Below are 27,043 nucleotides of genomic sequence, written 5' to 3'. Positions count from 1 at the left end.
TTGTCTCAGCTTGAATTTGTCTTTGTTCAGCTTGATGTACTTTTGTCTGCATCTTTCAAGAAACAGTCTCAGTTTTCCATCATGGTCACGCTCAGCTTCCTCCTGTGTTTCCCCTTGGCCTGTGATCAGTACATCGTCAGCTATAATGTACAAGCCCGGTACACCGTCCAGCGCTTGTGTGAGCTTTCTCTGAAAGATTTCTGGGGCCGGACTTATCCCCATTGGCATCCTCAGCCACCTGTAACGTCCGAATGGAGTGGCAAATGTTGTTAAATAGCTGGACTCCTCCTCCAGCTGCACATGCCAGAATCCACTCTTGACATCACACACTGTGAACACTTTTGCTTTTGACAAGTCCGGTAAAATGTCCTCAATGGTTGGCAGTGGGAAGTGACTGCGCTTTAGAGCTTTGTTCAAAGGCTTGGGATCGATACACACTCTTGGTTTCCCACTTGGTTTCTCTACCACCACCATTGCACTGATCCAATCTGTACTGCATTCCACAGGTGTTATGATCCCTCTTTGCTGTAGGTCCTGTAGCTCGTCCTTCAGCGGTTTCATCATGGCGACTGGGACCCGCCTCTTTGGCAGCTGTACTGGTTTCACTGTGCTGTCCACCTCTATTTTGTATTTTCCCTCGAGGCAGCCATCGCCAATGAACACATCAGCATACTCATCTTTAATTTGTCCCATTATCCACTGTCCTGTTGTTGTTTCTGTTGTGACAATACTGTCTATTGTCATGATGTTTTCATATTGCACTTTTATCAATTTCATGGCCTCACTGGCTCTCCTACCCAGCAGAGGCACTGTACCAGCTGCATTCACCACCTGGAACTCTAAGCGATATAGCTTGTTGTTTCTCGGGTTTCTTATTTTCACTTTACATTTTCCCAGTGGTTTTAATTTGGTTTTATTGTACATTACTAGTACACTCTTCGTGTGTTCTAATTTGGCATCTGGATTCAGCAGGTTAATTGGGATGATATTGCAACTGGCACCACAGTCTATTTGGAATTTGATCATGTCCTTGCCTAGAAGCATGCCAGCATAGAGAAGCTGAGTTTTCTTCATTTTCTCAGTTTCTTTTACACAGGTGATAACATCTTCATGTTCATCACTCTCAGATTCAGTTGTTATTTTACTCACAAATTTCTTTTTCCTTAGTTCCGGTTTTACTCTGCATTTTGCTGCAAAGTGGTTCTCTCTACCACACTTTGTGCACTTCTTCCCAAACGCTGGGCACTTTTGTTTACTTTTCTCATGCGTTTTTCCACAATATCTGCACTCCACAGTGTTGCTCGTCTGTTTCCGATACTGTGCTCCTTGCACTGCATGTACCTCTTCCACCATCGATCCCGAGATGGTTTTCACATTGTCCTTTGAGAGCTCAGCGGCTCTGCACAGCTGCAAACATGTGTCCAGTGTCAAGTTTTTCTCTCGGAGCAGTCTTTCTCTTATGATTGTGTTGTTACCTCCACACACAATCCGATCCCGAATGAGCGAGTCTCTCACTGTCCCAAAGTTGCATGTTCTTGCCAACACTCTCAGTTCCATGACATAATGGTCTATATTTTCACTGGTGCCCTGGTTTTTTGTAAAAAAACGATAACGTTCCACAGTCTCGTTAAAGCTGGGGTCGCAGTGATCATCAAACTTCTCGATAACGTCATCTAACGTCCATGCGTCCTTCGGTGTGTCGCCCAGTAACGTGTCCATAAGTTCCCTGCCGCTCTCCCCGACAAGATAGCTGAACAGTTTCACCTTCTGTTTGTCATCGGCGTCAGCCATGGCTAAATCCACATACAGAGCAAACTCGTCCCTCCAGGTCTTCCATGTCCTCGAAAGGTTGCTTGAGTCCAGACATAACGTTTGCGGTGGTTTAAGCCCATCCATGTCACACGGCAGTCTCACGCTAGCAGCTAATGCTAACATATACTGAACGTTGCTTAGGAACACTAACCGCTCTCCCGCTCCTAGAAACTTTTCCGCACCAAACTTCAAACCGAGTCGTCCGCCGCTGCCACCATGTTAAAGTGTGTTGTTACCTTCTACTAATGAGACGTTACAACTCGTTTCAACCCCACGGGGCTATAAACTTTAATAATAACTTCGGCACGTAAGGTTATGCATCATGCTCGGTCCGTTATTCCAGGTGCAACAACCTAAACGACCCCTGTGTAAACAAGGAACTAAACAATGGTTCCTAACAATAGTTCCTATTGTTACAGGACCTGTTGCTTCTGTTAGTGCTAACTGACTAGCCTGTGCTAACTAGCCAGAGACATGCTGGTTGCTGGACGTTATGGCGGATGGATTTCGCAGACCCCACCCTGTTGTTTTTGATGAAAATGTCGCCGAGAATTGGCCAATTTTTGAACGGGAGTATGATATTGTAACGTGCATGGATAAGTAGACACTTTGGTCCTTTACTAACGGGTCGGACCCTTTAGGCGAGCGGTCAGCGATGTCTCCCGCGATACGGGTTCGCGTCCCGGCCGCGGCAGTTCCTGTGGTCCCCCCCCCCCCGAATTCGCTACATTGGTGTCAGAAGTGGGATGGTGAGACCGTGAGGTCATCGGAAGCCCGTGCGCCCATAGGCGTGAGCGAGCTGATATGCTGAAGCGCGGGGACATGCCGCTAAAAGGGAAAAGTGTCCTGTCTTCCGACAACAGTGTCATAATTGTAAAAAGATGAACCATTACAAAAGCTGCTGCAGGTCTAAACCATGGAGTCAAAGGGACCAATACAGGAAGGCTTTAGGACAGTCTGTGCATGAAGTGACAGTGGATCAGCCCACAACATGTGAAGATGGTAAACTTTATGTGGATGGTGTTGATGTTGACAATCATGTTGACAGTATCAATTCTCAAGCCAATGGGAAGGACGAAGGATTTGTCACAATACATAAACGCAAGTCTGAAATGAAAGTTGACACAGGAGCAAAATGCAATTTGATGTCACAAGAGACTTTCAAACAAGTGACTAATGACGAGCAACTCGTAGATCAGAAGAAAGCTGCAAACCTTGTTGCTTTACGGAGGCACCAGAGTTGAGACAAAGGGCTTGGTCACATTGTCATGCTGTTTAAAGGAGCAGCATCACACACTGCCTTTCTTCATAGTGGACAGAGATGTGCAGCCACTACTTGGATTTCGTGCATGCATGGACATGGGAATTGTCAAAATGAGCCCTAGGGTCACGGTGGTGTAGCGGTCTAAGCATCGGCTTTGTGTCGACGCAGTTGCCCACTGGGGACCGGGGTTCGCGCCCCGGTCTTGTCAGATCAGACTATGCTTCGATGAAGCAGCAATAATTGGCAATGCTGTTGGGAGGGGGGCGAAGTCAGCTTGCGGCCAGAGAGATGCAGTTGGCGAACGCATACAGTACGAGGGTGGGTGTTTGAACTTGAATAGGGAGCGATTGGCCACTAAATTGGGAGAAAAAGGGAAAAATCAGAAATAAATTTAGAAAAAAAAAGGAGCCCGATGTCCACCAAGTCACCATGGAGAGCAACACAGAATTCAGTACACAAATTCTCACACAGTACAAAGATATGTTCAGTGATGAGCTTGGTTAACTTCCAGTCACATATTCCATGACGCTGGATCCCAGCATACAGCCTGTGGTCCGGCCAACCCACCGCATCCCTGTAGCGATGCAAGGAAGAGTTAAAGTGGAACTCGAATGCATGCAAAGCATAGGTGTCATAACACCTGTCTCCGAGACTATAGACTGAGTTTCCTCCATGGTAACAGTGCACAAGAAGGACAAGCAAGAAATAAGACTGTGCATCAATCCAAAAGACCTCAACACAGCATTGAAAAGGCCCCATCACCCATAGTGTTGAAGCGGTAGCAGCACAGATGTCAGGGGCAACAGTGTTTTCTGTCCTGGACGTGAAGAACTCTTTCTGGCAGATACGTCTTGACAAGAAATCCTCAGTGTTGATGACATTCAGTACTCCATTTGGGCGCTACAGATTTCTACAAATGCCTTTCAGTATTAACTCTGCAAGCGAGGTGTTTCAGCACTCGATGGAACGGCTGTTCGCGGGCTATCCATGCTGAGTCATTGTCGATGACATCATCATCGGAGGCCATGGAGTACCTGAACACGATTCCAACCTGAGAAAAGTGCTCGAACGAGTTAGAGAGGTCAACCTCAGGCTAAATCCAGTCAAGTGCAAGTTTCACCTGGGCCAAGTAGGCTATGTAGGCCACATCTTCACAAGCGAGGGCCTAAAAGTTGACCCCTCTAAAACTGCAGCTATCACTGACATGCCAGTCCCCACAGATATCACTTCACTACAGCGTTTTCTTGGAATGGTAAATTACCTTGCCAAGTATATTCCGAACTTCAGTGACATTGCAGCACCTCTAAGGAAACTGACCCACAAGGAGACAGTGTGGTGCTGGTTCCAGCAGCATCAGGAGGCATTTGACCGCCTCAAGTCATGCCCATCCAGCCCACCAGTATTGGCGTACTACAACATCAAGGAGCCAGTCACACTCACCTGTGACGCATCATGCTATGGACTGGGAGCAGCATGCATGCAAAATGGCAGGCCAGTAGCATTCGCATCATGTACCCTCACAGATACGGAGACACGATCCACTCAAATAAGAAAAAGAACTTCTAGCTGTCGTGTTTGCTTGCACAAAATTGAAAAACTATGTGTACGGAAAGTCCATAATTGTGGAAACCGACCATCAACCTCTGGTGACGATCCTAAAGAAGTCCATTCACACCACCCCTGCCCATCTCCAGACAATGCTACTCCGCCTACAGAGCTATGACATCAGCTTGGTTTACAAAAAGGGCAAGCACATGTACCTGGCTGACACTCTCTCAAGAGCTCCAAATGCACAAGTCTCCCAGAGCCCTGCTGAAAACGATGCTTATGAAGTCATGTCAGTGAGTTACATCTCCACAGCTCGCCTAGAAGAACTCAGACAGCACACAGCAGAGGATGAAGTGCTACTAGCCCTCAGTGCAGTCATTCAAAGAGGATGGCCCACCAGAGAAAGCCAGCTCAAGCCTGCTGTCATTCCTTTCTTCCCCTACAGAGACAAACTCACGGTGGAGGAAGGGATCATCATGAAAGGCCACAAAACAGTCATTCCCCAGTCTCTGTGCAGAGAGTACATCAACATCATGCACAAAGGCCACCCAGGTGTTGAAGCAATCAAGCGCAGAGCTAGAGGCATCATATTTTGGCCGGCAATGTCAAACGACATCACTGAAGAGCTACTCATATGTGCAGTATGTAACAGTACCAAGTCCCACCAGCAAAACGAACCTCTGTAACTCCAACCAGTTCCAGATCTCCCATGATCCATAGTAGCCACAGACATGTTTGAATGGTGTGGCTAACACTACCAAGTCCTCGTAGATTCATATTCTGGCTGGTTTGAAATTGACCTTCTCTGTGACCTAACATCATCAGCTGTGATATCCAGATTGAAAAGACACTTTTCGGTCCATGGCATACCGCACACCCTCTTCTCTGACAATGCTAGGCTATACACCAGTCAGCGTTTCAAGAACTTTGCCAAACAATGGGATTTTGTCCATACCACCAGCAGCCCCGAATTCCCACAGTCCAACGGGCTCCCAGAGAGAGCGGTCCGCAGTGCCAAGCAGCTGATGGAGAAATCTCATAGAGATGGATCTGATGTCTTCTTCAATCTCCTGAATCTCATAAACATCCCCCGCAATTCAACACTGGGCTCCCCTGCTGAACGTCTGATGTCACGGCAGACACGCACAGCCATTCCAGTGTGTATCAGACTACTGGAACCGGTTCCGAAGGACACCCAGCGAGTCAGCGTCCAGCTCCTCAACAAAAGGCTCACTCTAAAACACCAGTACAAGTCAAGTCGCCCACTACAGCCTTTAACAGAGGGACAGGATACGACCAACTTGGGACTGTAAAGGAGAGAGCAAGGAACCACGCTCTTACATCATCCAGTGGGATCCACAGTTCCATGCCGAGGATCCAGACTTGGAGAACATCAACCCCTCCACAGTGAACAGTGTACCCCTCACACCACATACACCAGAGCCAGACACCATGCAATCACAACACACATCCCCTCCCCAGCCAACACACACAGCACACTTACCCACTGAGATCAGTAACGTGCACTACGCAACACGTTCAGGCCGCATCTGCAGACCAAACCCGAAATATATGCAGTGAAAAGGCTACGAAAGAAAAAAAAACCTTTCCTGTGTATAACATGGTTCATGTGATAGTTACCAATGTGCAGTATGTTACGTAATGATAACTGAATTTTTGCATTAAGTCGTTTCACTTAAACACTTCTGGTGATTTCATGTTTTATGAATATGCCTGCTTCTTAAAGTGATATTATGGCAGGAATGAGGAAAAACACAGGAGACCAAGGCGAGTTTGATGTTTATTCCTCAACTCCAAAAACCAACTGCAGCAGGAACAACCCTGCACCGGCGAGCCCGAGAACGTAAACCACGCCCCCAGCTCACAGTCCTGCTGGGTGAGAGGCATAGCCCCTAGTGTCCGCCACACAGCCCCCCCCCCCGAACACCCAGAAGGGACTCCTGGAAAGAAAATTAGTGTCTCACTGGAGGCTTAAGCAGCCTGCCATAAAGGCTGCGCTGTCCCTCAGCCGAAACAGTAGGTGAAACACAGTCCAAAGCCGGCTGAGAAGCAGAACGCTGAACCCGTGAAGACACTGCCGGGGTCATGGAAGGAGGACGACCCCGACGGGGAACCTGGGCCGGAAACACAACTTCGCCTGCCACCCTGTGCGCCGGTTTAAGCCTATCAAGCGTGACACTCCCTACGCCCACCCATATCTAGCACAAAACCCTTAGGACCCGTCTCAAGAACCCGAAACGGGCCATTGTATGGGGGTTGGAGGGGCGAGCGGTGAGCATCATGACGTACAAAAACAAAACGAGCCGACATGAGCTCCGCAGGCATGAACGACCGCGGAAAACAGTGGTGAACGGGGCCTGGAACCCGAGTGCTGTCGGACAAAAAAGGATAAACGGCCGGACGGGGTCGAGGAGCGGAACTCCCAGGCACAAATTCCCCAGGGACGCGGAGCGGCTGACCGAGCACCAGCTCAGCGGGTGACGCGTCGAGGTCCTCCTTAGGAGCCGAACGCAACCCGAGCATAACCCAAGGTAAACGATCCACCCAGTTACCATCCGAGAGCGCAGCGCACAGCGCTGCCTTGAGCGACCGGTGAAAATGTTCACACAAGCCGTTAGCCTGAGGGTGATACGCGGTAGTGCGGTGTACCTGCACACCCAAGGATCGCGCAAGTGCCGACCAGAGCTCTGACACGAACTGGGGGCCCCTGTCTGAGGTGATATCTGACGGAGTGCCGAAACGGGCGACCCAGGAGGAAAGAAAAGCGCGTGCAACATCCGAGGATGTTGTGGAGGATAGAGGGACAGCCTCTGGCCACCTGGTGGTCCGATCTACCATTGTGAGCAGGTGCGTAAAACCCTGTGAAGAAGGTAGAGGGCCCACCAGGTCCACATGCACGTGGTCGAAACGTCTGGCCGGGATCGGAAATGGTTCGAGGGGCGATTTAGTGTGTTGGTGTACCTTAGCGTGCTGGCATGCCACACATGCAGCTGCCCACCCCTTGACGTCCTTGCGGAGGCCAGGCCAGACGAACGTGGAACCGACCAACTTCACCGACGCCCGAACTCCAGGGTGCGAGAGGGAGTGAATCGAATCGAAAACCCGACGGCGCCAGGCCACTGGAACAACGGGGCGGGGACGGCCGGTGGAGACATCGCAGAGGGCAGGACTGCCTTCCTGCATCACAGCGTCCTCTAGCTTGAGACCGGTACGCGTTGACCTAAGGGCAAGGACGTCCGGGTCGCTGGGCTGGTCGGCAGCCATAGCGGAGAAATCCACACCGAGGTGCACAGGACACACAAGCACACGCGACAGACAATCAGCAACAGGGTTGGACTTCCCGGCCACATACTGAATGTCCGTTGTGAACTCGGAGATCGCCGCTAGGTGGCGCTGTTGACGAGCAGACCACGGCTCAGTCACCTTGGATATGGCAAAAGTCAGATGGGCGACCCTCCAGTAGGAAGCGGAAATGCCGGGTTGCAAGGTGCAGTGCCAACAACTCCCGGTCAAAAACGCTGTACTTGCGCTCGCTATCCCGCAGTTTGCGGCTAAAAATTGCAAGTGGCTGCCACGCATTCGCCACACGCTGTTCAACCGCAGCCCCCACGGCTATGTCAGACGCGTCGGTTGTTAAAGCTATGGACGCCGTGGGTGTGGGATGGGCGAGGAGGGCAGCGTTAGCCAGGGCGCACTTAGCTCCGTCAAAGGCCTGGACCTGTTCGGGAGTCCAGTCGACAGGGTCGTTAGCCTTCTTAAACCGCAGGGCTTCGTAAAGTGGCTGAAGGAGGTGGGCAGCGCGAGGGAGGAAACGGTTATAGAAATTCACCATGCCCAAGAATTCCTGCAATGCCTTAACAGAGACTGGACGGGGAAATTCCGCCACCGCTTACACCTTAGAAGGCAACGGGACCGCGCCTTGCGGCGAAATGCGGTGACCCAAGAAGTCAATCACCGGCAGTCCAAACTGACACTTGGCCGGGTTGACTATCAGGCCGTGTTCGTCCAGACGACGGAAAACCTGTTTCAGGTGCACCAGGTGCTCTTCAGCTGACGGACTGGCCACTAATATGTCGTCGAGATAAACGAACACGAAATCAAGGTCACGCAACACCGAGTCCATCAGCTTCTGAAAGGTTTGCGCTGCCCCCTTCAAGCCAAAAGGCATGCGCATGAACTCAAAAAGCCCAAACGGGGTGATCACTGCGGTCTTGGGCACGTCCTCTGCGCGCACGGGAACCTGATGATAGCCGCGCACCAGGTCCACCTTAGAGAAAATAGTGGTACCTGCCAGGCGTATGGAAAAGTTCTGTATGTGTGGGATGGGATAGCGGTCATTGGCGGTGACGTTGTTCAGGCGGCGAAAATCGCCGCAAGGCCGCCACGACCCATCCGCCTTGGGCACCATGTGAAGCGGCGAGGCCCACGGGCTGTTGGAACGCCTCACTATACCCAGACGCTCCATGATGGCGAACTCCTCCTTAGCAATAGCCAATTTTACCGCGTCGAGGCGCCGCGCGCGCGCAAAAACTGGCGGTCCCAGAGTGGGAATGAAATGTTCTACCCCGTGTTTAGTAACCGCGGTGGAAAAGGCAGGCGTAGTCACCGATGGAAAATCCGCCAGCAAACGCTGAAAAACATCCCCTAAAAAGTTAGCGAGTGTTAACGGCCCGGCTCCCCCTGTCTCGCACGGAACAGTGGCGAAAGACACAGCATCAATTAAACGGCGGTTTGCAACATCAACCAGCAGACCATTAGCACACAGAAAATCCGCGCCGATAATAGGAACAGTAACGGCGGCCACTACAAAGTCCCACTCAAAATGGCGCCTGTGGAAGCAAACAGTCACCAACCTTGTGCCAAACGTCGCAATGGACGAACCGTTAGCTGCACTTAACTGTGGGCCGCCGCCTTCGGTCGACCTGTCTGTCTTAGCGGGAGGGAGTAGGCTCTTTTGCGAGCCGGAGTCCACCAGAAACCGTCTTCTTGAAGAGCAGCTCACTACGTCCACCAGCGCCCACAGCTGCTACTGAGCGCTGGCCCTGGAGTTTCCCGCCGCCTCAAACGTGCACGGAGGGACGCAGCGCCTCGCCTTGTCGCCGAACCGCTGGTGGAAGAAACAGAGGCCTCTCCCGCGCCGTCTCCGGGCAGTCACTTCAGCCACCACTGCCGGGTCCGCGTCCTCCCACGTCGGCTGCAGAGGCTCCAATGCCACACTCTGCACAGAGAACCGTCTGGTAGCCAGCAGGACCCGATCGGCCTCCTCAGCCAAACCTCGGCAGTCATCAGCGGCCAGACACGGGGAGTTAGCCAAAGCCGCGCGCACAGGAGACGGGAGCTGGCGCAGGAAAACGTGCGGGAAAAGGAACCCACCTTCGTCTGAGCCTAGCAGCGACAGCATATTGTCCATGAGATCCACAGCCATCCCGTCGCCCAAACCGGATAGGGAAAGGATTCTATCTGCCCTCTCTGCGGCAGATAGGCTGTACCTCCGGAGCAGAAGATGTTTGAGGGCGACGTATTTATCGTGTTGCGGAGGGGCGCGCAACAGCTGCATGGCCCGGCGTGTGGACTGCTGGTCCAGCGCAGCGACGACCAAATAATATCTGGAGTCGTCCGCGGAGATTCCACGCAGGTGGAACAGCGCCTCGACATGCTGGAACCACGAGGCCGGGTCGCTCTGCCAGAACTCTGGGAGTTTCACAGCCGCGGCGAGAACGGCCGGCTGTGAGAGTTGGGGCGGCGTGGCCGAAGTGGATACACACTCATCTTCTGCTCCAAACATGTTCAATTCGGGGTCACCAATGTGGCAGGAATGAGGAAAAACACAGGAGACCAAGGCGAGTTGATGTTTAGTCCTCAACTCCAAAAACCAACTGCAGCAGGAACAACCCTACACCAGCGAGCCCGGGAACGTAAACCACGCCCCCAGCTCACAGTCCTGCTGGGTGAGAGGCATAGCCCCTAGTGTCCGCCACAATATATTCATCCACCTTGATTTACAGTTGGATCGTTTTAAGTTTGTCCAGGAGTATCCTCATTGGGTTGTTTACTGAAATCGTAAAACCAAATGTTTTGTAATGTTTACGCTTACCCATGTGTTTTATCTAAGAGATGTGAACTAAAGGAAAGGGATGTAGATCATTTGGCTAAATGATTGTACTGTTTGTCCACCACGAGCCACCGTACCTCTAGGTGTGTGTGTGTGTGTGTGTGTGTGTGTGTGTGTGTGTGTGTGTGTGTGTGTGTGTGTGTGTGTGTGTGTGTGTCTATTGATGTGCTCTGCGATCGACTAGTTCGTCCTTACCAGGCAGGCTAAGCAAATTACCGGTCTCATGTGAACAAGCTTTTTGGCGTTAATCAACCAACGGTTTTGGTACAAGTCAATGTGATCATTGACTCACACACACAACAGAACAAATACCTACAATAACATAATTTAACATAACAACATAACATAATGTAACATAACATAACATAATGGAACATATCATAATGGAATATAACACAACACAACGTCATAACACACGTTAATTTATGTTATCAATAAATCACTGGATCACTTTGTGGCGATAAACTATTGATGAGTGCGGTTTGGAATCAATCCATCGGCGTTCCAAAATAAAAGAAATGAAGGTTAATGATATTGCATTTACGTTGGCTAATGGGAGACCGCTGCCAACAAGGTCTGTAAAGTCGGTCGTAAAACAGTGCAGTTATGGCCTTTACACATATTTTTCCATTCTCCGCCCGGAGGACAGCAACCAATGAGTTTGCGCCGGTGTGAGAGGCGCTATTTAAGAAGGCGCCGCTGCGGGCTGGCTCAGATATCCGCGCTGTACGACAGGCTGGACGCACCGCAGCCGCCCCGAGAAGAAACAACAACAGCGGGGAAGATAAAAAAAATACAAAATACAAAAAAAATCTTCATTTTTGAGATTTGGTCGTTTTGTTGAAGCCACTTGATCACTTTCTCCCGGGGAAACAGAGTGTGAAAAGCGATGAAAGGGCGGCAGCTTGGATGGCTTTACTTTCTGGTGTTGAACGCAGCCGTACAGTATGTGACGTCCGTGGAAGAGGAGCTGGCCGACTCTGTGTTTGGTGAGTTGCCAAGTCTGTCTCTCTCTCTCTCTCTCTCTCTCTCTCTCTCTCTCTCTCTCTCTCTCTCTCTCTCTCTCTCTCTCTCTCTCTCTCTCTCTCTCTCTCTCTCTCTCTCTCTCTCTCTCTCTCTCACACCCACACACATTCATACAGCATTTTTTTTCCCAGATAATGGGTCATTTCCAAAATAAAAACGGTGTGAGGCCTACAGTGAATTGAATTAGTTTTTAAAGCCCAAATGTTTTTTACTATGGTAGGTACTTTGGCTTTACCTTGAGAAAAAGCGGTCTATCACAGTTATGGTCTTCGTAGGACATACATTTGGCAGTCTGCACCGAATCCCACTGGCAAATTGCTGTAATAAGACGACTGAAGTGATGGAAATAGTTTATTTAGCTAGCACATGCTACATACAGATGAGCCGGCACCGTGAACAGGATTGCTGTGTTTGGGTTGATTTGTACAGGATTTGAGTGAGGGGAATGCTGAAGTCATCCAAGGGAATAAAAACCATGTGAATACACATAATAAAGTGAATTTATAACTTCTTCTCTATAATACTACAAGAGATCACCTCTCCTGACTGCTGAAAGCCATACACATGGCAGTGTAGTTTAAGACCCCGCCCCACACACACACACTCACACAGCCCCCACATATACACACAGCCCCCACCCCCCCACCCCCCAAGCTCCCTGTCACAGTCAGCTGACCTGGTCTGCTCCAAACAGGCCCGCTGGGTGAAAAGCAGTTTGTCGATGAGAAGGCAGAGCTGCTGGGAGAAGTCTTGGTGGTTTCTATGGATTCTTGTCTGACCAAGTGAACCCCAATAACCTGTGTGGACTGGCCTTCAGCCTGTGGCTGGCTGGTTTACTGAGGGGCCGAGAGCCCATGGCTTAATGTAGTCTCTCAGTTACTTATTTCGTCAGGCGTCCTTGCAGCCTGGGAACATGAAGATTTACACATCTGACAGCCAGCATGTTTACATGAGAACTAGATGTTAAAGCGATAAAGACATGACTTTAGCAACAGTCATGCAAACAGCTCCAACAAGTTATTGTTACCGGGGTAAGGTTGAAATCGGGGGAAGCATGATGTGGTTACGGCACTGAGATTTTTGGTCAATCAGTCAGTTTACCAGCACATGTAAACAATAAGTCTGTTTGTAACCGGCTTTATGAAACCATGGTTAAGTGTTGTGTTTTACGGAATGAAACACAAAACAACTAGTAACTGGTTGGTCCATGTGCATCACAAACTGAATATACAGCTTTGTTATACATTCCCAGTATGCCGTGGCTGTGTCGGCGGTCCATTCTCAACTTTAACCACAAATAAAGGATAGAAAAGACATGACTGGAGAGGTGAGACTCCCTTGGTAGTTGTCACAATACTGTATAAGTCACAGGCTTGAAAAAAACTGAGAGCGAGATTTCATATCAGTCTTGCAAAATTTACAAAAATTATCTCATCATATTGCTTTTCAAAACATTGGCATCTTATCAATATGACTCTTTAACTCACCACATCGGCCTGCTTGTGTTTGTCTCGCTCATCTCTTCTCTGGTTAGTACTCTGGTTTTGAAGATTATAACGTTATATGCCGACTATTTGAACCAGAGGAAATCCTTATTGTAACTCAGACAGCTTGTCTTTTTTTCTTTCAGGTAACTTCCTGGATCCTCTGAAAGACCTGTTTAACCACAAAGATAACACCAAAGGCACCGTTGCCAAATTCTCCTTACGCAAGCCCTCCCAGCCCGAGGATGACCTGTGTTACCTCATCCCTGGCAAACCCGAGTCGCTGGCAGCCTGCACCTTCAACAGCACCTCCAAAACCTTCCTGGTGATCCATGGATGGACGGTGAGCGAGGATCCGCCACATCTCACAGCGGGTTACTGTCCTTCCTTGTGTGTCAAGGACTTGTGTTACATGGTTTATAATGAAACCAACATGACTGGTTGGCGTTCTAGTATGTTCCCGAATTCCTTTATTATGACCAGACAGTGAGACTATAGGAGCCAGATTGTCAAAAACAGATTTCCTAAAAAGTTTGATCTAAGTGTGGTTTTAAAGATTATCAGATGGTTGGCTACAGGTTTGGATTAACCAATCAGTTACTGATGTGGTTCATGGCCTCATTTCAAGACGCCCCACAATTGCTCTCATTGTCCATTTTAATTAATGCAATTACTTTTATCCTAATCATACTTTTAGTTGTTTTTGCTTTATGCATCACACATTAAGACATGCACATCATTTAAATCAATGCCCTTTCTGTTTTCATTCTTTGCTGATTTTACTTGTCATTTATTTATTTATTTATCGAGTTTTGTCTTTATTGGATAGAGGATAGTGAAGTGTCAGACAGGAAACCAGAGGAGAGGGAGACGGATACGACATGTAACAATGGTCCCTGGCTGGAATCGAACCAGGGACGCTGCTTTTATGTGGCATGCACCATATCCATTTAGCCACCAGGGCGCCACTTTTTATTTAGCGTTAAAGCATTTTGTAATATTCCCTTAAGGAGTGATGCCAATATAGATTATAATAATCAGAAATCAGGAATCAGGAACATTTATTTGTCCTTTCATTTCATGCACTTGCATACATGAAATGAAACGAAATATTGTTTCCCCCAGCCCACAACAGTACAACACAAAGACAAAAACACATATCCAAAAACTACAAGAACTACAAGAAATATCCAAACTAACACATATATCCGAACTAAACAAAAAAAATGAAAATAACATCACTGTCCAAGGGAACGAATGCCAGCCAGGATGACTGTCGGAACTGCTGGTCTGCATGGGCTAGCAGTTAGCTTAGCCTGCCCTGCTTCCGCGTCCTGTCAGACTGCCATCGGTGTTTCCTCTTTGGGCGAAGCTCCAGGCAGGGGCCATGGTTCTTGGGCCCAGCGGACGCGGCAGACCAGGCTCCCTCAGCCAATCCAATGCTAGCACTCCCAGCAAGACATCTTCAACACATCTCCCCGCACTCCACACGATGACACCAAAAACACCACAGTCAACGCTAGGCGAGGCTGCCGCGAGACCGCCCTCAGTGTTATCAGATAATAAGGTTATAACCATGGTATAATGATGTGTCATTCATGGGTTTGTCTTTCATGTTGACAGGTGAGTGGTATGTTTGAGAGCTGGGTGGCCAAGCTGGTGTCAGCACTGTACGAGAGAGAGCAGACGGCTAACGTCATAGTGGTGGACTGGCTCAGCTCGGCACAGAACCATTATGTGGTGGCAGCCCAGAGAACCAAGGTGGTGGGACATGTGATCGCTCGCTTCATCGACTGGATAGAGGTCAGTGGTAATGGTACTTCTGGGATCTGACCTCATAAACCTACATCCATCGATATCACATCAATAACATCAATATTTTTCTGCTGTGCTTCAATCACAGTTCTTAAGTTAACCACTAAACTCAGCTGCAATCTGCAGTAAATTTTACTTGAATTTTACTTAAATTACAAAGGATTGCATTGTTAAATCATTATGCATCACAGACTTTCCTTCCTTGCTAAATTATATTGTGTCTTTTAAAGGAGACCACCAACTTACCTCTTGAAAACCTTCACCTTATCGGCTACAGCCTGGGGGCTCATGTGGCTGGATTTGCTGGTAGCCATGCCAACAGCAAAGTTGGGAGAATAACTGGTAAATATATGTCAGAAATTAGTGATATGTAAGATGTGATGGTATGTTGTAATAACAGATGAGGCATAATTTGGAGGGTTATCCTCTTTCTGTCTCTGTGTCCAGGTCTTGATCCAGCTGGCCCTGACTTTGAAGGGGAGCATGCCCACAGACGCCTCTCCCCAGATGATGCTGACTTTGTGGATGTCCTCCACACCTTCACACGGGGATCTCTGGGTCTCAGCATTGGGATCCAGCAGCCTGTAGGCCATGTGGACATCTACCCCAATGGAGGTAGCTTCCAGCCGGGCTGCAATCTCAGAGGAGCATTGGAGAAGATTGCTAACTTTGGAATACTTGGTGAGAACAAGCGCTGGCTTGCTGTATATTAACTGCAGATATAAAAATGTCTCATTTCGGACTCTGATAAAATACTATATTCAAACAAAACCCATCATTATTGTTTGTTTTTCACAACATACTTGTGGACCTATATACATTTTTATGTGTAAAATATTATGTCCCTCTGAGCCTCAGAGTTACAACCTGTTTTTCCAAAACAATACATTATGTGGTGGGTATCACATCAATAGGGTGGCAGGTCCGAATGTTTAGCAAAGTCTTAACTCAATGGAAGAGCATAAGTTTGGTTCCCATACCACCAAATCTCTCAACATATCATTCAGCAAGATACTTAACCCTCCTTGCTCCAGGGGTAGTACACTAGCTGGTTTCCCAATAGAGAACTTCCTCCTAAGGGGTATTAACTAGATATATACTGTAACTATATTGGAGATATGGTTGAACATGATTTGTTGTGATCAAGTTACAAAACACAGACAGCATTAGCAACACACACACACACACACTATCTCCAGCAGCTTTGCTAACAGTTCTGCTACCTGCTGCTGGTCAACGCTAATCTGTTTCAGTGGCTGACATTGTTGCCATCAGTTTCACAATGGCTCTATTCATTCCACTTTGTTTTAAAATACACACAGGGCCCCCAAACATGGCTGCACAAAAACTTTCCGGAGGGTCAGAGACAACATTGGTCTTATTGTAGCACCCTAGATAAACTAGAACAGGCAGTAAAGTGTTTCCTTATGGAAGAAGAGGCTTTAGCGTTATTTTTCTACATTTTTGAGTTACATAAAATCATTTGCAACAGTATTCATTAAATAAATTGTCAGATTTGACTATGGTATCTCTATGACATGAAATTTGTTTAAACCAGTAATTGTTCAGTACAAAGTTAAGATTTTTTTTTTACATTGGTTTTGACAGACTGTTGCAAATTGCCAAACAGATAAATGAGGTGCATGGAGTTATATGTCTTAACTAAAAATGGCCCACTTTTTTGCTCCGCAGCCATCACTGATGCCGTGAAGTGTGAGCACGAGCGTTCGGTCCACCTCTTCATCGACTCTCTTTTAAATGAACAGGATGCGGCCAAGGCCTACCGCTGCAGCAGCAATGACATGTTTGACCGTGGCATGTGCCTCAGCTGCCGCAAGAGCCGCTGCAACACCGTGGGCTACAATATAAGCAAGGTCCGCAAGGCTCGTAACGTCCAGATGTACACCAAAACACGAGCCTCCATGCCTTTCAGAGGTTGGTAGACTTAATAGCTGCTAATGAAATTGGATGGCTACACTTGCACAGATACACTAAGAATTGGGGCAAGTGCTCCTCTGTGCAAGATAGTGAGAGCTAGCTATATTTTGAAAGCATACTGCAGATGAATCCAACCCCCTCAATTTTGCATAAGAGCCTTGTGATGTGCAAACGGTTTGACAGGAAGTAGGGACCAGCTTGCAAAGAACTCTTCTGATTGGCTGATAAAGAATGGGTACAGAAAAGTGTTCTCTGCTTACAGTGCCTAGCACACACAGACCAGGTTTATTTTTCTCAGTGAATCTACCTACTTGATAGCTGCTGGGATATAAAAAGAGTTTGGCCAAATATTCTAAAAAGTGTCCGAAATTGAAATTGCTGGTAGCCACATTAACATAGCGTAATGGGATTTTTTTCAACTAAAGAGTCACATTTTGAATTCGTGTTATGGAACTTGGTCGTGTTTGCTACACATTGCCTAAAATCTACTTCCTTTTCACCAAGTTATCCAACCTGTCTACATGTGACTAATTTTGAGACAACAGTGGTTGTATGCTAAAAAGTGATACTGTATGCTTATAAGCTATCCCAGGTGCAAAACAGGTAAACAGGTTGTTCTCTCTCTCTCTCTCTCTCTCTCTCTCTCTCTCTCTCTCTCTCTCTCTGTCCCTCTCGCTCTGTGTGTGTGTGTGTGTGTGTGCAGTGTATCATTATCAGCTGAAAATCCACTTCTCCAGTAAGGTGAACCGCTCGGAGATGGAGCCCTCGCTGACCATCTCATTGTACGGCACAAAAGGGGAAGCTGAGAGTCTGGATCTTAAACTGTGAGTGGTGCGGCTGCTCATGAGAACTGTGACACTTTGACTTGGATCATACAAGTTATTTCAGCTGTTTAATAACATTTACACAGATATAGAAACAAAAATCAGGAAGTAGTAAGAGTGATAAAAAGCTCAGTTTAATGTGTAAGAGTGTCATGATCTCATCCTCCGCTTGAGATAGAATTGCAGTTATGTCATCCATTTAATGGTGCACATTTTATAGGGCGGGTGTAGATGAATTATTGCTATTGGCTGGGGCCTAACAACTAACTCGCTATTCTCTCTATTTCTACTCCCCCACTGATTGGCAGAAAGGAGAAAATAATGACCAACAAGACTCATTCCTTCCTACTGGTGACGGAGAAGGATATTGGTGACCTCCTGATGCTCAAGTTTAAATGGGAGGAGGCTAACGGCTGGTCTGCCTCCAGTATGCTGAGGGTGGTGTCTTCCTGGTGGAAAGGTGATGCAGATGACAGCAGCATGGAGGTCCACAAGATCCGCATCCGCGTGGGCGAGACACAGCAAAAGTAAGCTAAGCTGCATTGTGGTGTCAGATACAGTAATGGTAATAATTATACCAACAATTTAGCATAATAACAAGTGGGCTTTTGTTTTGTCACTTAAATGTTTTATTTGATGTCCTGTTCAGGCTGGTGTTTTGTGTGAAAGACCCTCGTGCTCAGATCTTGACACAGGAGGTCACATTTGTCAAATGTAAGGATGCGTGGAGGACCACCTCAAGAAACACTCCTGAAAGGTAACATCCATCTATTTCCTCTCGGCACCCATAGATCACAATCACAAGCCAAACGGAGCATGAACAGTTTTGTTATTATTAAGTTGATTGTCATAAATTACTTTGAACACTGACCATTGTGGGCATGAAGGCTTCTTTACTGAAAAGCAATGTGTTTCTTTCCTCTGTAGGATAACCCCAGAGCGCCACTAATACCGAGAAACGAGAGCGACAGTGGAAAGCCCTTCTACATGTCACAGCACTCAGTAAAATATTTATACTTGTAACTTATTTTATTTCTCAAAACATACGAAGACATTACCACCTTGTAGATATGTACAGAAGTGTGTGTTATTTAAATCTTTGAGTGTGTGAATACCGTATAATGTTTTGTAGAGTAAGTGCTGTTTTTGTGACACACACATACATATATAAATATAAATAATTAACTGCCATGTGGTGCAAAAAGACTACAAATGCATCTTTGGTGTAGATACCAAAGGGAATAATATTATATAGTCATTGTGGTCTCAGACTTACGAGGGGCTCATCGACTGAATGAGTACTATGTGAAGGTGTGGAGATACCCCTCCGCTCATGTGTAAAACATCTCAAGTTAAATTTCCTCGTTTTAGTGGGCACTGTGAAAGACCCTCTTGTTTTCTTTTATACTACATCCTTCAGGACATTATTTCAATTGCTGAAAGGTTTCTGTTCAATACTCATCTTGGTACTCAATGTAAGGGAGGCATATTCCTCCAAGGTAAACCTTTTTGAAATGTTCGAGGTGCTTTATGCAGAAGTATGTGTTTTCTCTAACACTAATGGTTGACTTATGTGAGCATTCACCACTGTCGTCCTCAGCACTGGCATATGGCTGTGGGACCTGTCTCAGTGTGCCTTTACTGTCTCAGTGTGCCTTTACTTTCTTAGTGTACCTTTACTGTCTCAGTGTGCCTTTACTTTGTTAGTGTGCCTTTACTGTCTCAATGTGCCTTTACTGTCTGAGTGCCTTTACTGTCTCAGCGTGCCTTTACTTTCTTAGTGTGCCTTTACTGTCTCAGTGTGCCTTTACTTTCTCAGTGTGCCTTTACTGTCTCAGCGTGCCTTTACTTTCTCAGTGTGCCTTTACTGTCTCAGCGTGCCTTTACTTTCTTAGTGTGCCTTTACTGTCTCAGCATGCCTTTACTTTCTTAGTGTGCCTTTACTGTCTCAGTGTGCCTTTACTGTTAATGGTCGCCAGACAAAAGCGGCTGCAAAATGTCTTAACCCATATTATTTTATTGCTCTTGTTTCAGTTGAGCATGCATTTTGTACCGCAGAGGCTGTTTCTTAAACAGTCTCTGTGATGGTTAACATGGACATGCTCTGACATGTACATTATTTTAGGAACTTCGTTGCTTATACTGAAGCACTTGAGGATAGTAGAGTGCATGTATCTAGATATTGTTTGTTTAATGGCAACTAAGACATGGGCAGCAAGTAAAAACTGGTATGCATCAAGGCTGATAATGTTACTTAAAAAGTTTCTTGCTTTTATTCTGCTTTTGTCTGATTTATGTGGTTAAATCAAAAAGACAAATATGACCCCCCCCCCCCACACACACACACACAGGAAGTATGACACTGTGTTTGTGTTATGTGGGACAACTGGACTGTAGCAATATGATTGTGTTGTGGCTTTTCTTATGAGGCTCTTGTGAATAAAATGTTCTGTAATTATCATGCGATTATGTAATTTAATGAGGTTATTAACCCAGATTAAATTCTGAAGGAATATAATGTGATTATATTCACAATCACATTTTCAAATACACACAGTTGTGTAAGCATCATGCAAACTAAATGGCACTATAGAGATCGGTACTGTGATCATTGTGACTTTATTTCCACAATTTTTGATTCAGCTGTCTGAATGAGTGGAAAATATTCTAGTTTATTTCTAGCACTGAAAGCAGAGTTAAACATTACTAAACTGTTACGTTCATGTACAGCATATTAAATGTAAATAGCATTTTTTTTAGGGGGTGGGAGTGTTTTTTTGTTGTTTTTTTTGGCATTGTAACTGTAGATATGCTTTGAATGACTTTAACATGTAAAATATGCATTTCTGTAATCCCTTGTACAGATTCGTAAATATAACACTGAACTGTATAAATACTTTAATAAACAAACCTACAAACTTTAAGGTTTTTCTGAGCATGAAATTTGTTTAAGGAAGTCACTGACTGAAGGTGGCGGTCCATTTCCAAATGAAATAGAAAACGAGTTGAAGCATTTGTCTTTGCTTTCTAACACCAGTAACGCTGTGATAAATGACACAAAACCATTTTATTGTTTACACTATTATCTGCTTCATTTCCAATGTTGACAAAATCTGTATTTTCTCAAACCTTATCAAACTAAACCCTTATATTTGTGTGATATGAAAATACTTATTAGCAGATTACCCAAACTAACATATGTGATATTTTGACGCCATTCAACACGGCTGACGGTGTCAGGGTGACCCAACCAGTGTCAGCAACAGCTCTGTTAGAAATAGTTCGGGCTGAAACTTTGATAAGCCACTGACCAACAAGTATGCAAAACCTGCTCAGCCCTATTTCGAAATGTGAAGTTATTTCATCTTTATATCATCCCAGACAACTTATACCAGTCAACGTTTGTTTTCCATAAATACAGACGTGCATACGATCACTGTAAAAACCATTCCACATCCAACAGTTTCCTTTTTTCATCATAAACCCGGCAATCATGGTATTGGTGCTGAAGGTGAATCCAGGTTTCTGCAACAGTCTATGGAAGCACAAAGGCAGGAGTTGGGATGGGGACCTCTGAGCTAAGACAATCCTACTCTGATGGAAAGCTTCATGTATGCCATGGCTGAAATTAGCCCTCAGGTTCAAATAGCAGCCGCGGGGACGCAGCGAGCTTGGCCCACAGAGGGACGGGCAAGTCCCATCAATCATCGGGGGCCTGTACAGATAGATGGCTCTAAATCTGGACATCACTCTGAACCTAATAGTATCTGACTACCCTGCGAGGGCAGAAATTATGTTTAGCAAAATGAATAACATTTTTCACAACAAATACATATGAGCAGACCGCTCACAGATTGCTGTCAAAGGAAATGGAAATGTTAGAGGTATCATGACGTATAAACCAAAGATGGCAGTCAAAGAAACAGCCCAAGATGTGCACAGTGATTTGGACAGGTGGAAACATTGCTGCACAGAGAGCATTGAAGAATAAGTGAAGTTTTGACACAGAATTGTAACTGCCATGTGGTGCAAAAGGCTAGCAAATGCATCCGTGATATAAATACCAAAGAGAAGAATATTATACAAAGTAATTGGGGTCTCAGACTTATGCCACTCCTGTGCAAAACATCTCAACTTAAATCATATTAGCAGCCAGTGTGAAAAACCCCCTTGTTTTCTTTTATATTACATCCTTCAGGACATTATTTCAGCTACTGAAAGATTTCCGTACAATACTATCATCTCAGTACTCAGTGTAAGGGAAACATATTCCTCCAATTTTTGAGGTATTTCATGCAAAAGTGTGTGTTTGGGATGCCGGTTAAAGAAACAGTCCAAGATGTGTGCAGTGATTTGAACAGGTTGAAACATCTCCGTTAAAATCGTCAAAGATTTTGCAGTAAATCATAAACCCTGGGACATGTGGAAATATAATAGAAAAATAATTGAAAATTGCATTAGCACTTTAGATGAACTTTGTGTTAAGTCATTTCCCCCCCATCATGGTTGCCAGACATGTATATATGGAGATGGAAGAGGTTAGAGCTCAAAGGTCAGTCCAAGTTGCTCATGTCCAGGGTTCGACCAAAGAGGCAGACAGTACAGCCCATCACTGCAGACAGAGTCAGGATAGCCAGGAGAATAGCCCACCAGTAAGCCTGGGGAGCAGGAATCAAAATGTCACAAAAATTCAGACCATTCAAAATATGTTATTGTTAACTGTTGAGTTTTGTATTGGTTGATTAGGCTTTAGTTTTATTGTGGTGGGAAAAGGCTTTTACAGTGTCAAACCAATCAGCCAATATGGCGTGTTCACGCTGGGTGAAGTCTGCATGTGAGCTAGCAGTTAGACGCTATTGTTTGAGTACGGGGGCATATGAAATCAAGAAGCTGCTCGGGCAGCTGAAACTTCCACATTTCTTCAATTAGCCAAATAAATAAAATCCTACTAAAATAACTAAACTTCAGTATATTAATGCGGTAGTACTAACAGTAACAGATGTACTAGTAGTTGTACTCTAATAGGAGTAGTAGTAGTAGTATACTGTTGATTATTATACTACTCCCTCTTTTAATTAAGAAATATCAAAGCAAAATGCCACCAGTGGCAACAAATACAGCTAATGTTCTTGCCCTACAGAGAATCCCCCATTTAATATCACAGCACCTTTTCGCAACAAAAAAGCTAGGGTTCAAGTTAAATCAAACATCATCAACGATTATACAATTGATACATAAATATAGTCCATAGTGCAGGTTCAGGAACACAACTGAAATGAGCCACATTGCCCTGTGCATGATTAAGTGATGAACGTACACCACACTGTGGAAAAGCTATTTGCTGCCATGACATCCCCACATGACCCTTACCATGGCTTAAACAAGCAAATGGTAAATATATATCTTGTATAACATTCAATGGTCTCTGTTTTCACTTTAATATATACGTAAACAGTACATAAAGACCGTTAACATGTACAATCAGGATTTATACACATTCCACAATCAATGACTACTGGGAAATACCTTGACTGATAGTGTATGCAAACACCTGCAATGACCACAGATGACTAGACTTGCTAGCCCTTGGCTAGCGGGTCGGACCCTTTAGCTGACTGGTTAGTGCAGTCGCTTGTGGTGCGGGCAACCCTGGTTCGCTTCCTGGCTGCCCCCTGAATTTGCTACGTTGGTGTCAGAAGTGGGATGGTGAGGCCATCGGAAGCATGTGCGCCCAGAGGTGTGAGGGAGCTGGTATGCTGAAGCGCGGGGACTCATTTCCCAAAGGAGAGGGTAGTGTAATGACCACGGATGGCTAGACTCGCTAGCCCTTGGCTAATGGGTTAGACCCTTTAGTTGACTGTTTAGTGCAGTCGCTCGTAGTGCGGGCGAACGGGGTTCGCATCCCAGCTGCCCCTGACTTCGCAACACACCTATAAAAATAGCAACGTCTACCAACAATGAACAATCGACCAGTTCAAAAAAGAGATTTAAAAAAATAGGAATTACCAAAAAAAAAATTTTTTTTTGTCTTAACCTCTCTGCGGGCATGGAAAACAAAATCAAAAAAACAAAAAACAAAAAAAGAACAAAACAATGAAGCTCCTTATTGCTAATATTAATTTGAGCCCTGAGAGGCAAGGAGTCAGCCATGTAGATAGGGTCAACATGCAGGACGGTAAATCTGGGCTCCTGAGGTGAGGGGTAATTTTTTCCAACTCTGAGCGAACATGATTCGTCACACATGCCATTCCCTTAGAACACAAGGGAGCATTCCTCATTTGCCATGCCCTCTGAAGTGACATAAATCCTCAAAGCCAATTGGGGCCTGGAACACGCAAGACAACTGAACATCAAAACAGGAAGATGACCAAAGAGATTTAGCTAGGCTGATCATTCACCTTACAACCACAGCTGCTGTCTGCATGTTAGGAAGGATGCTGTCTTCCATTCTAGACGGAGGTCATATAAACTCCTCAGTCGTTATGTTGGGTGGGCAACCTGTGACCTGACCTCTCTGCAAAAACACCAGTGATCATGATGTGCTATGCTGCAGGGGGCCATGAGTAGTCTTTGGTCTCATCCCGGGCTGAACTGCAAATCTAAAGAGTTACTATACAACTATGACAGACAGGATTCCCTAAGTCAAGATGTCTAAGGTGGCAAGAATAGTGGTTTATTAAAAACAGAGCGATTCATGAAAATGTTGGCTCAAAAACATGCTTTTTCTCAAATACCGTGGCACACCATATGGGGTTGGGGGTTAGGACAATTCCAAGGGCCCCTGACTGACAGGGACCTCCAAAATATTAAAACATAAGGTAATAAGGTACATAAAGTAAGGTATAAACTGGTAATTTGTCAATATGATATCTTTTCATGGTGTCCAAAATCCCTGGTGGTGCTCCTGTTTATATATAAAATTACCACCAGAAGGGAAAAAATTGTCGAAGTTATACATTCAAATTCAAATATACATCCATTATACACATTATAATGATTATAATACACATTATGTGTATTATAATACACATATTATAAATTATATTTGTTAAAAGTATATTAGCATATTGACATTATAATGCTTATTGCAGGAGGAGAATTTCAAAATTATGAGAATCTATGAATGGCATTTGGTCCCTTTACAAATGCCTTATGATTTTAGCCATTAAATGAAAAGATATGAACTGAGAATAAAGCAAAGCTGTGTGAGGCTATGATACTGAGCTACACTCCTCTAAACTTCAACAGGCTGAGTAAAGCAAAGAAAGGCAAGGTAAACGGAGACCTTCATCCACTCTGCCAGGTCCTCAAAGTCATCCAGGTTAAGGTAGGAGTTTTTCAGCCTTGCAATGGGTCCGTCTGCATCAAGCAGGCGACACAGGTTGAATTTATCACAGTACCCCCTGTTTGTTGAGCATGGCGCCCCAGCCACCAGGGCCACGCGCCTCCTCTGGAAGTTTTGGGAGAGGACGGACGACGTGGTACTGGCACATGTCTCAGGCTTATCTGTGATGGACAGAGGACGAAGGTTTGTTTGTTTGTTATTTAGATAAAATGTCAAATCAATGTTGACTGTACTGTAAAGCATTAATGATCAGATATCACAATTTGTTCAACCATCCTTGCACCCGCCTACCCCCACCTCCCATCCCCCTGATCTCCAGATATTCTGCTTTCAAATCTGTCGGCTCCAGCCCACAGCAGGATAACATGTGCTGTTATCACTCTTAACAGGATTTTATTAAGGAGTCCAGATCATCAACTGCACACGTCACCTGTAATATACCCCAGAGGTTATTCTGGTCCAGGGCTCTCTGTGTGTGTTCTGCACAAGGCTCATGAACCACAACCTGACATATAATTACTACTGGACTGCACATGATTCCCAGCTGTATTTGTAAATCCAAGTGAAATGATTGTGATAGTTTCTGTACATTCAAAGCAGGACATCTCTTAATTTCTTTAAACTGAAAACAAATAATTTTAAATTTATTTTTATTGGGAGCAGCCATCTTTGACTCCCATCTTAGCCTTGAAAAACTTGTTCAGACAATTTGCACAGTCACATTTCGTACAACTCTGGAGAATTTTTAAAATTTGAATTACTCTGTCTTTGTCTCATCTTGATGTTTTCTGTCCCATGTGTGCTTATCTTAGTCAGTGACTTGTATCCAGATTACAGACAGAACACAGCCCTGACCAAAAACCAACAGCATTTCAGTCCAATTTGAGCTTAGTGTTATTGGCTGTTCAGGACTCATTATCTTTCATTTAAGCTCACATTTGAAGTATATCTTGGCCCACACTTTGAAAAGTAGTCATCTTCCCTGTTTTTAGGGTTCCTCTCTTGATAAAGCTTATTATTATTTGTTCCTTTATTCATTCTCTATACCCGCTTATTCCCACTTGACTTGAGTTTATCCCAACTTGTCTTTGGCAAAAAACAGGAGGACATCCTGGAAAGGACAGAAGTCTGTCAGATGGCCCACAAACACAACCCATCACATAACATTCCTACTTATGGTGAATGTTATGGGCTCTTTAATTCACCTAGCACATTCTTATTCTTATTCTTGAAAGACTATGTCACGTTAGGTGGTCTGTCACACAAATAATGCAAATTGAAACAGCCTGATGCTTTCTGGTCCCTGACTGTAAACACATTCCTGTGTAGTATTGAAGGCTATGGGCCTGTGATTACCGGGCTGCTGGCAGCACATGTGACATTTCTCCTTCATAGAATCTCCTGGACAGTCACACTGCTGCAGGCCATGCTTCACACACAGAGATTCAGCACAGTGCTAGACAGACAGACAGACAGACAGACAGACAGATAGATAGATAGATAGATAGATAGATAGATAGATAGATAGATAGATAGATAGATAGATAGATAGATAGATAGATAGATAGATAGATAGATAGAAGGAAACAAGACAGGAACACAATAGCAGAGAGAGAGAGAGAGAGAGAGCGAGAGAGAGAGAGAGAGAGAGAGAGAGAGAGAGAGAGAGAGAGAGAGAGAGAGAGAAAGAGACAGAGAGACAGAGAGAGCGAGAGAATGGAGAGAGTCAGTTAGACCAGAATTCCACCACCACCAATATAGCCTATGTCTGTAAAGTGTTATTATTAACTTTTGAAAATAACTCTTATCAACTTATTTTTTCTGTTTGAATTCTTTCTCAGTGTTCCCCTTTTT

At 45.5% G+C, this 27,043-nt stretch overlaps 2 protein-coding genes across 2 annotated transcripts in view; one reads left to right on the top strand and one right to left on the bottom strand.

Annotated features, from left to right (window-relative positions):
- The first annotated feature begins 11,492 nt into the window (after positions 1–11,492).
- On the top strand, positions 11,493–21,201 carry LOC130110716 (lipoprotein lipase). The gene is made up of 10 exons (XM_056277897.1): positions 11,493–11,746; positions 13,414–13,610; positions 14,891–15,070; positions 15,313–15,424; positions 15,530–15,763; positions 16,775–17,017; positions 17,724–17,844; positions 18,153–18,371; positions 18,494–18,601; positions 18,772–21,201. Exons 1-10 carry the CDS (start codon positions 11,647–11,649, stop codon positions 18,791–18,793), a joined length of 1,536 nt encoding a protein of 511 aa, XP_056133872.1. The 5' UTR covers positions 11,493–11,646; the 3' UTR covers positions 18,794–21,201.
- Positions 21,202–22,397: 1,196 nt separating this feature from the next.
- si:ch1073-396h14.1 (disintegrin and metalloproteinase domain-containing protein 10) overlaps positions 22,398–27,043 on the bottom strand; it is an 89,542-nt gene continuing 84,896 nt past the window's right edge. The window contains exons 13-15 of the mRNA XM_056276845.1: positions 26,546–26,645; positions 25,130–25,350; positions 22,398–22,502 (exon numbers count right to left, since the gene is read on the bottom strand). Coding sequence (XP_056132820.1) covers positions 22,398–22,502; positions 25,130–25,350; positions 26,546–26,645 — 426 coding nt within the window. The remainder of the gene's footprint in view (positions 22,503–25,129; positions 25,351–26,545; positions 26,646–27,043) is intronic.

This window comes from Lampris incognitus, chromosome 3, assembly GCF_029633865.1.
Source record: "Lampris incognitus isolate fLamInc1 chromosome 3, fLamInc1.hap2, whole genome shotgun sequence".
Lineage (NCBI taxonomy): Eukaryota > Metazoa > Chordata > Actinopteri > Lampriformes > Lampridae > Lampris > Lampris incognitus.
Note: the sequence above shows the minus strand (reverse complement) of the source record. Positions and strands in the feature narration are given on the sequence as shown.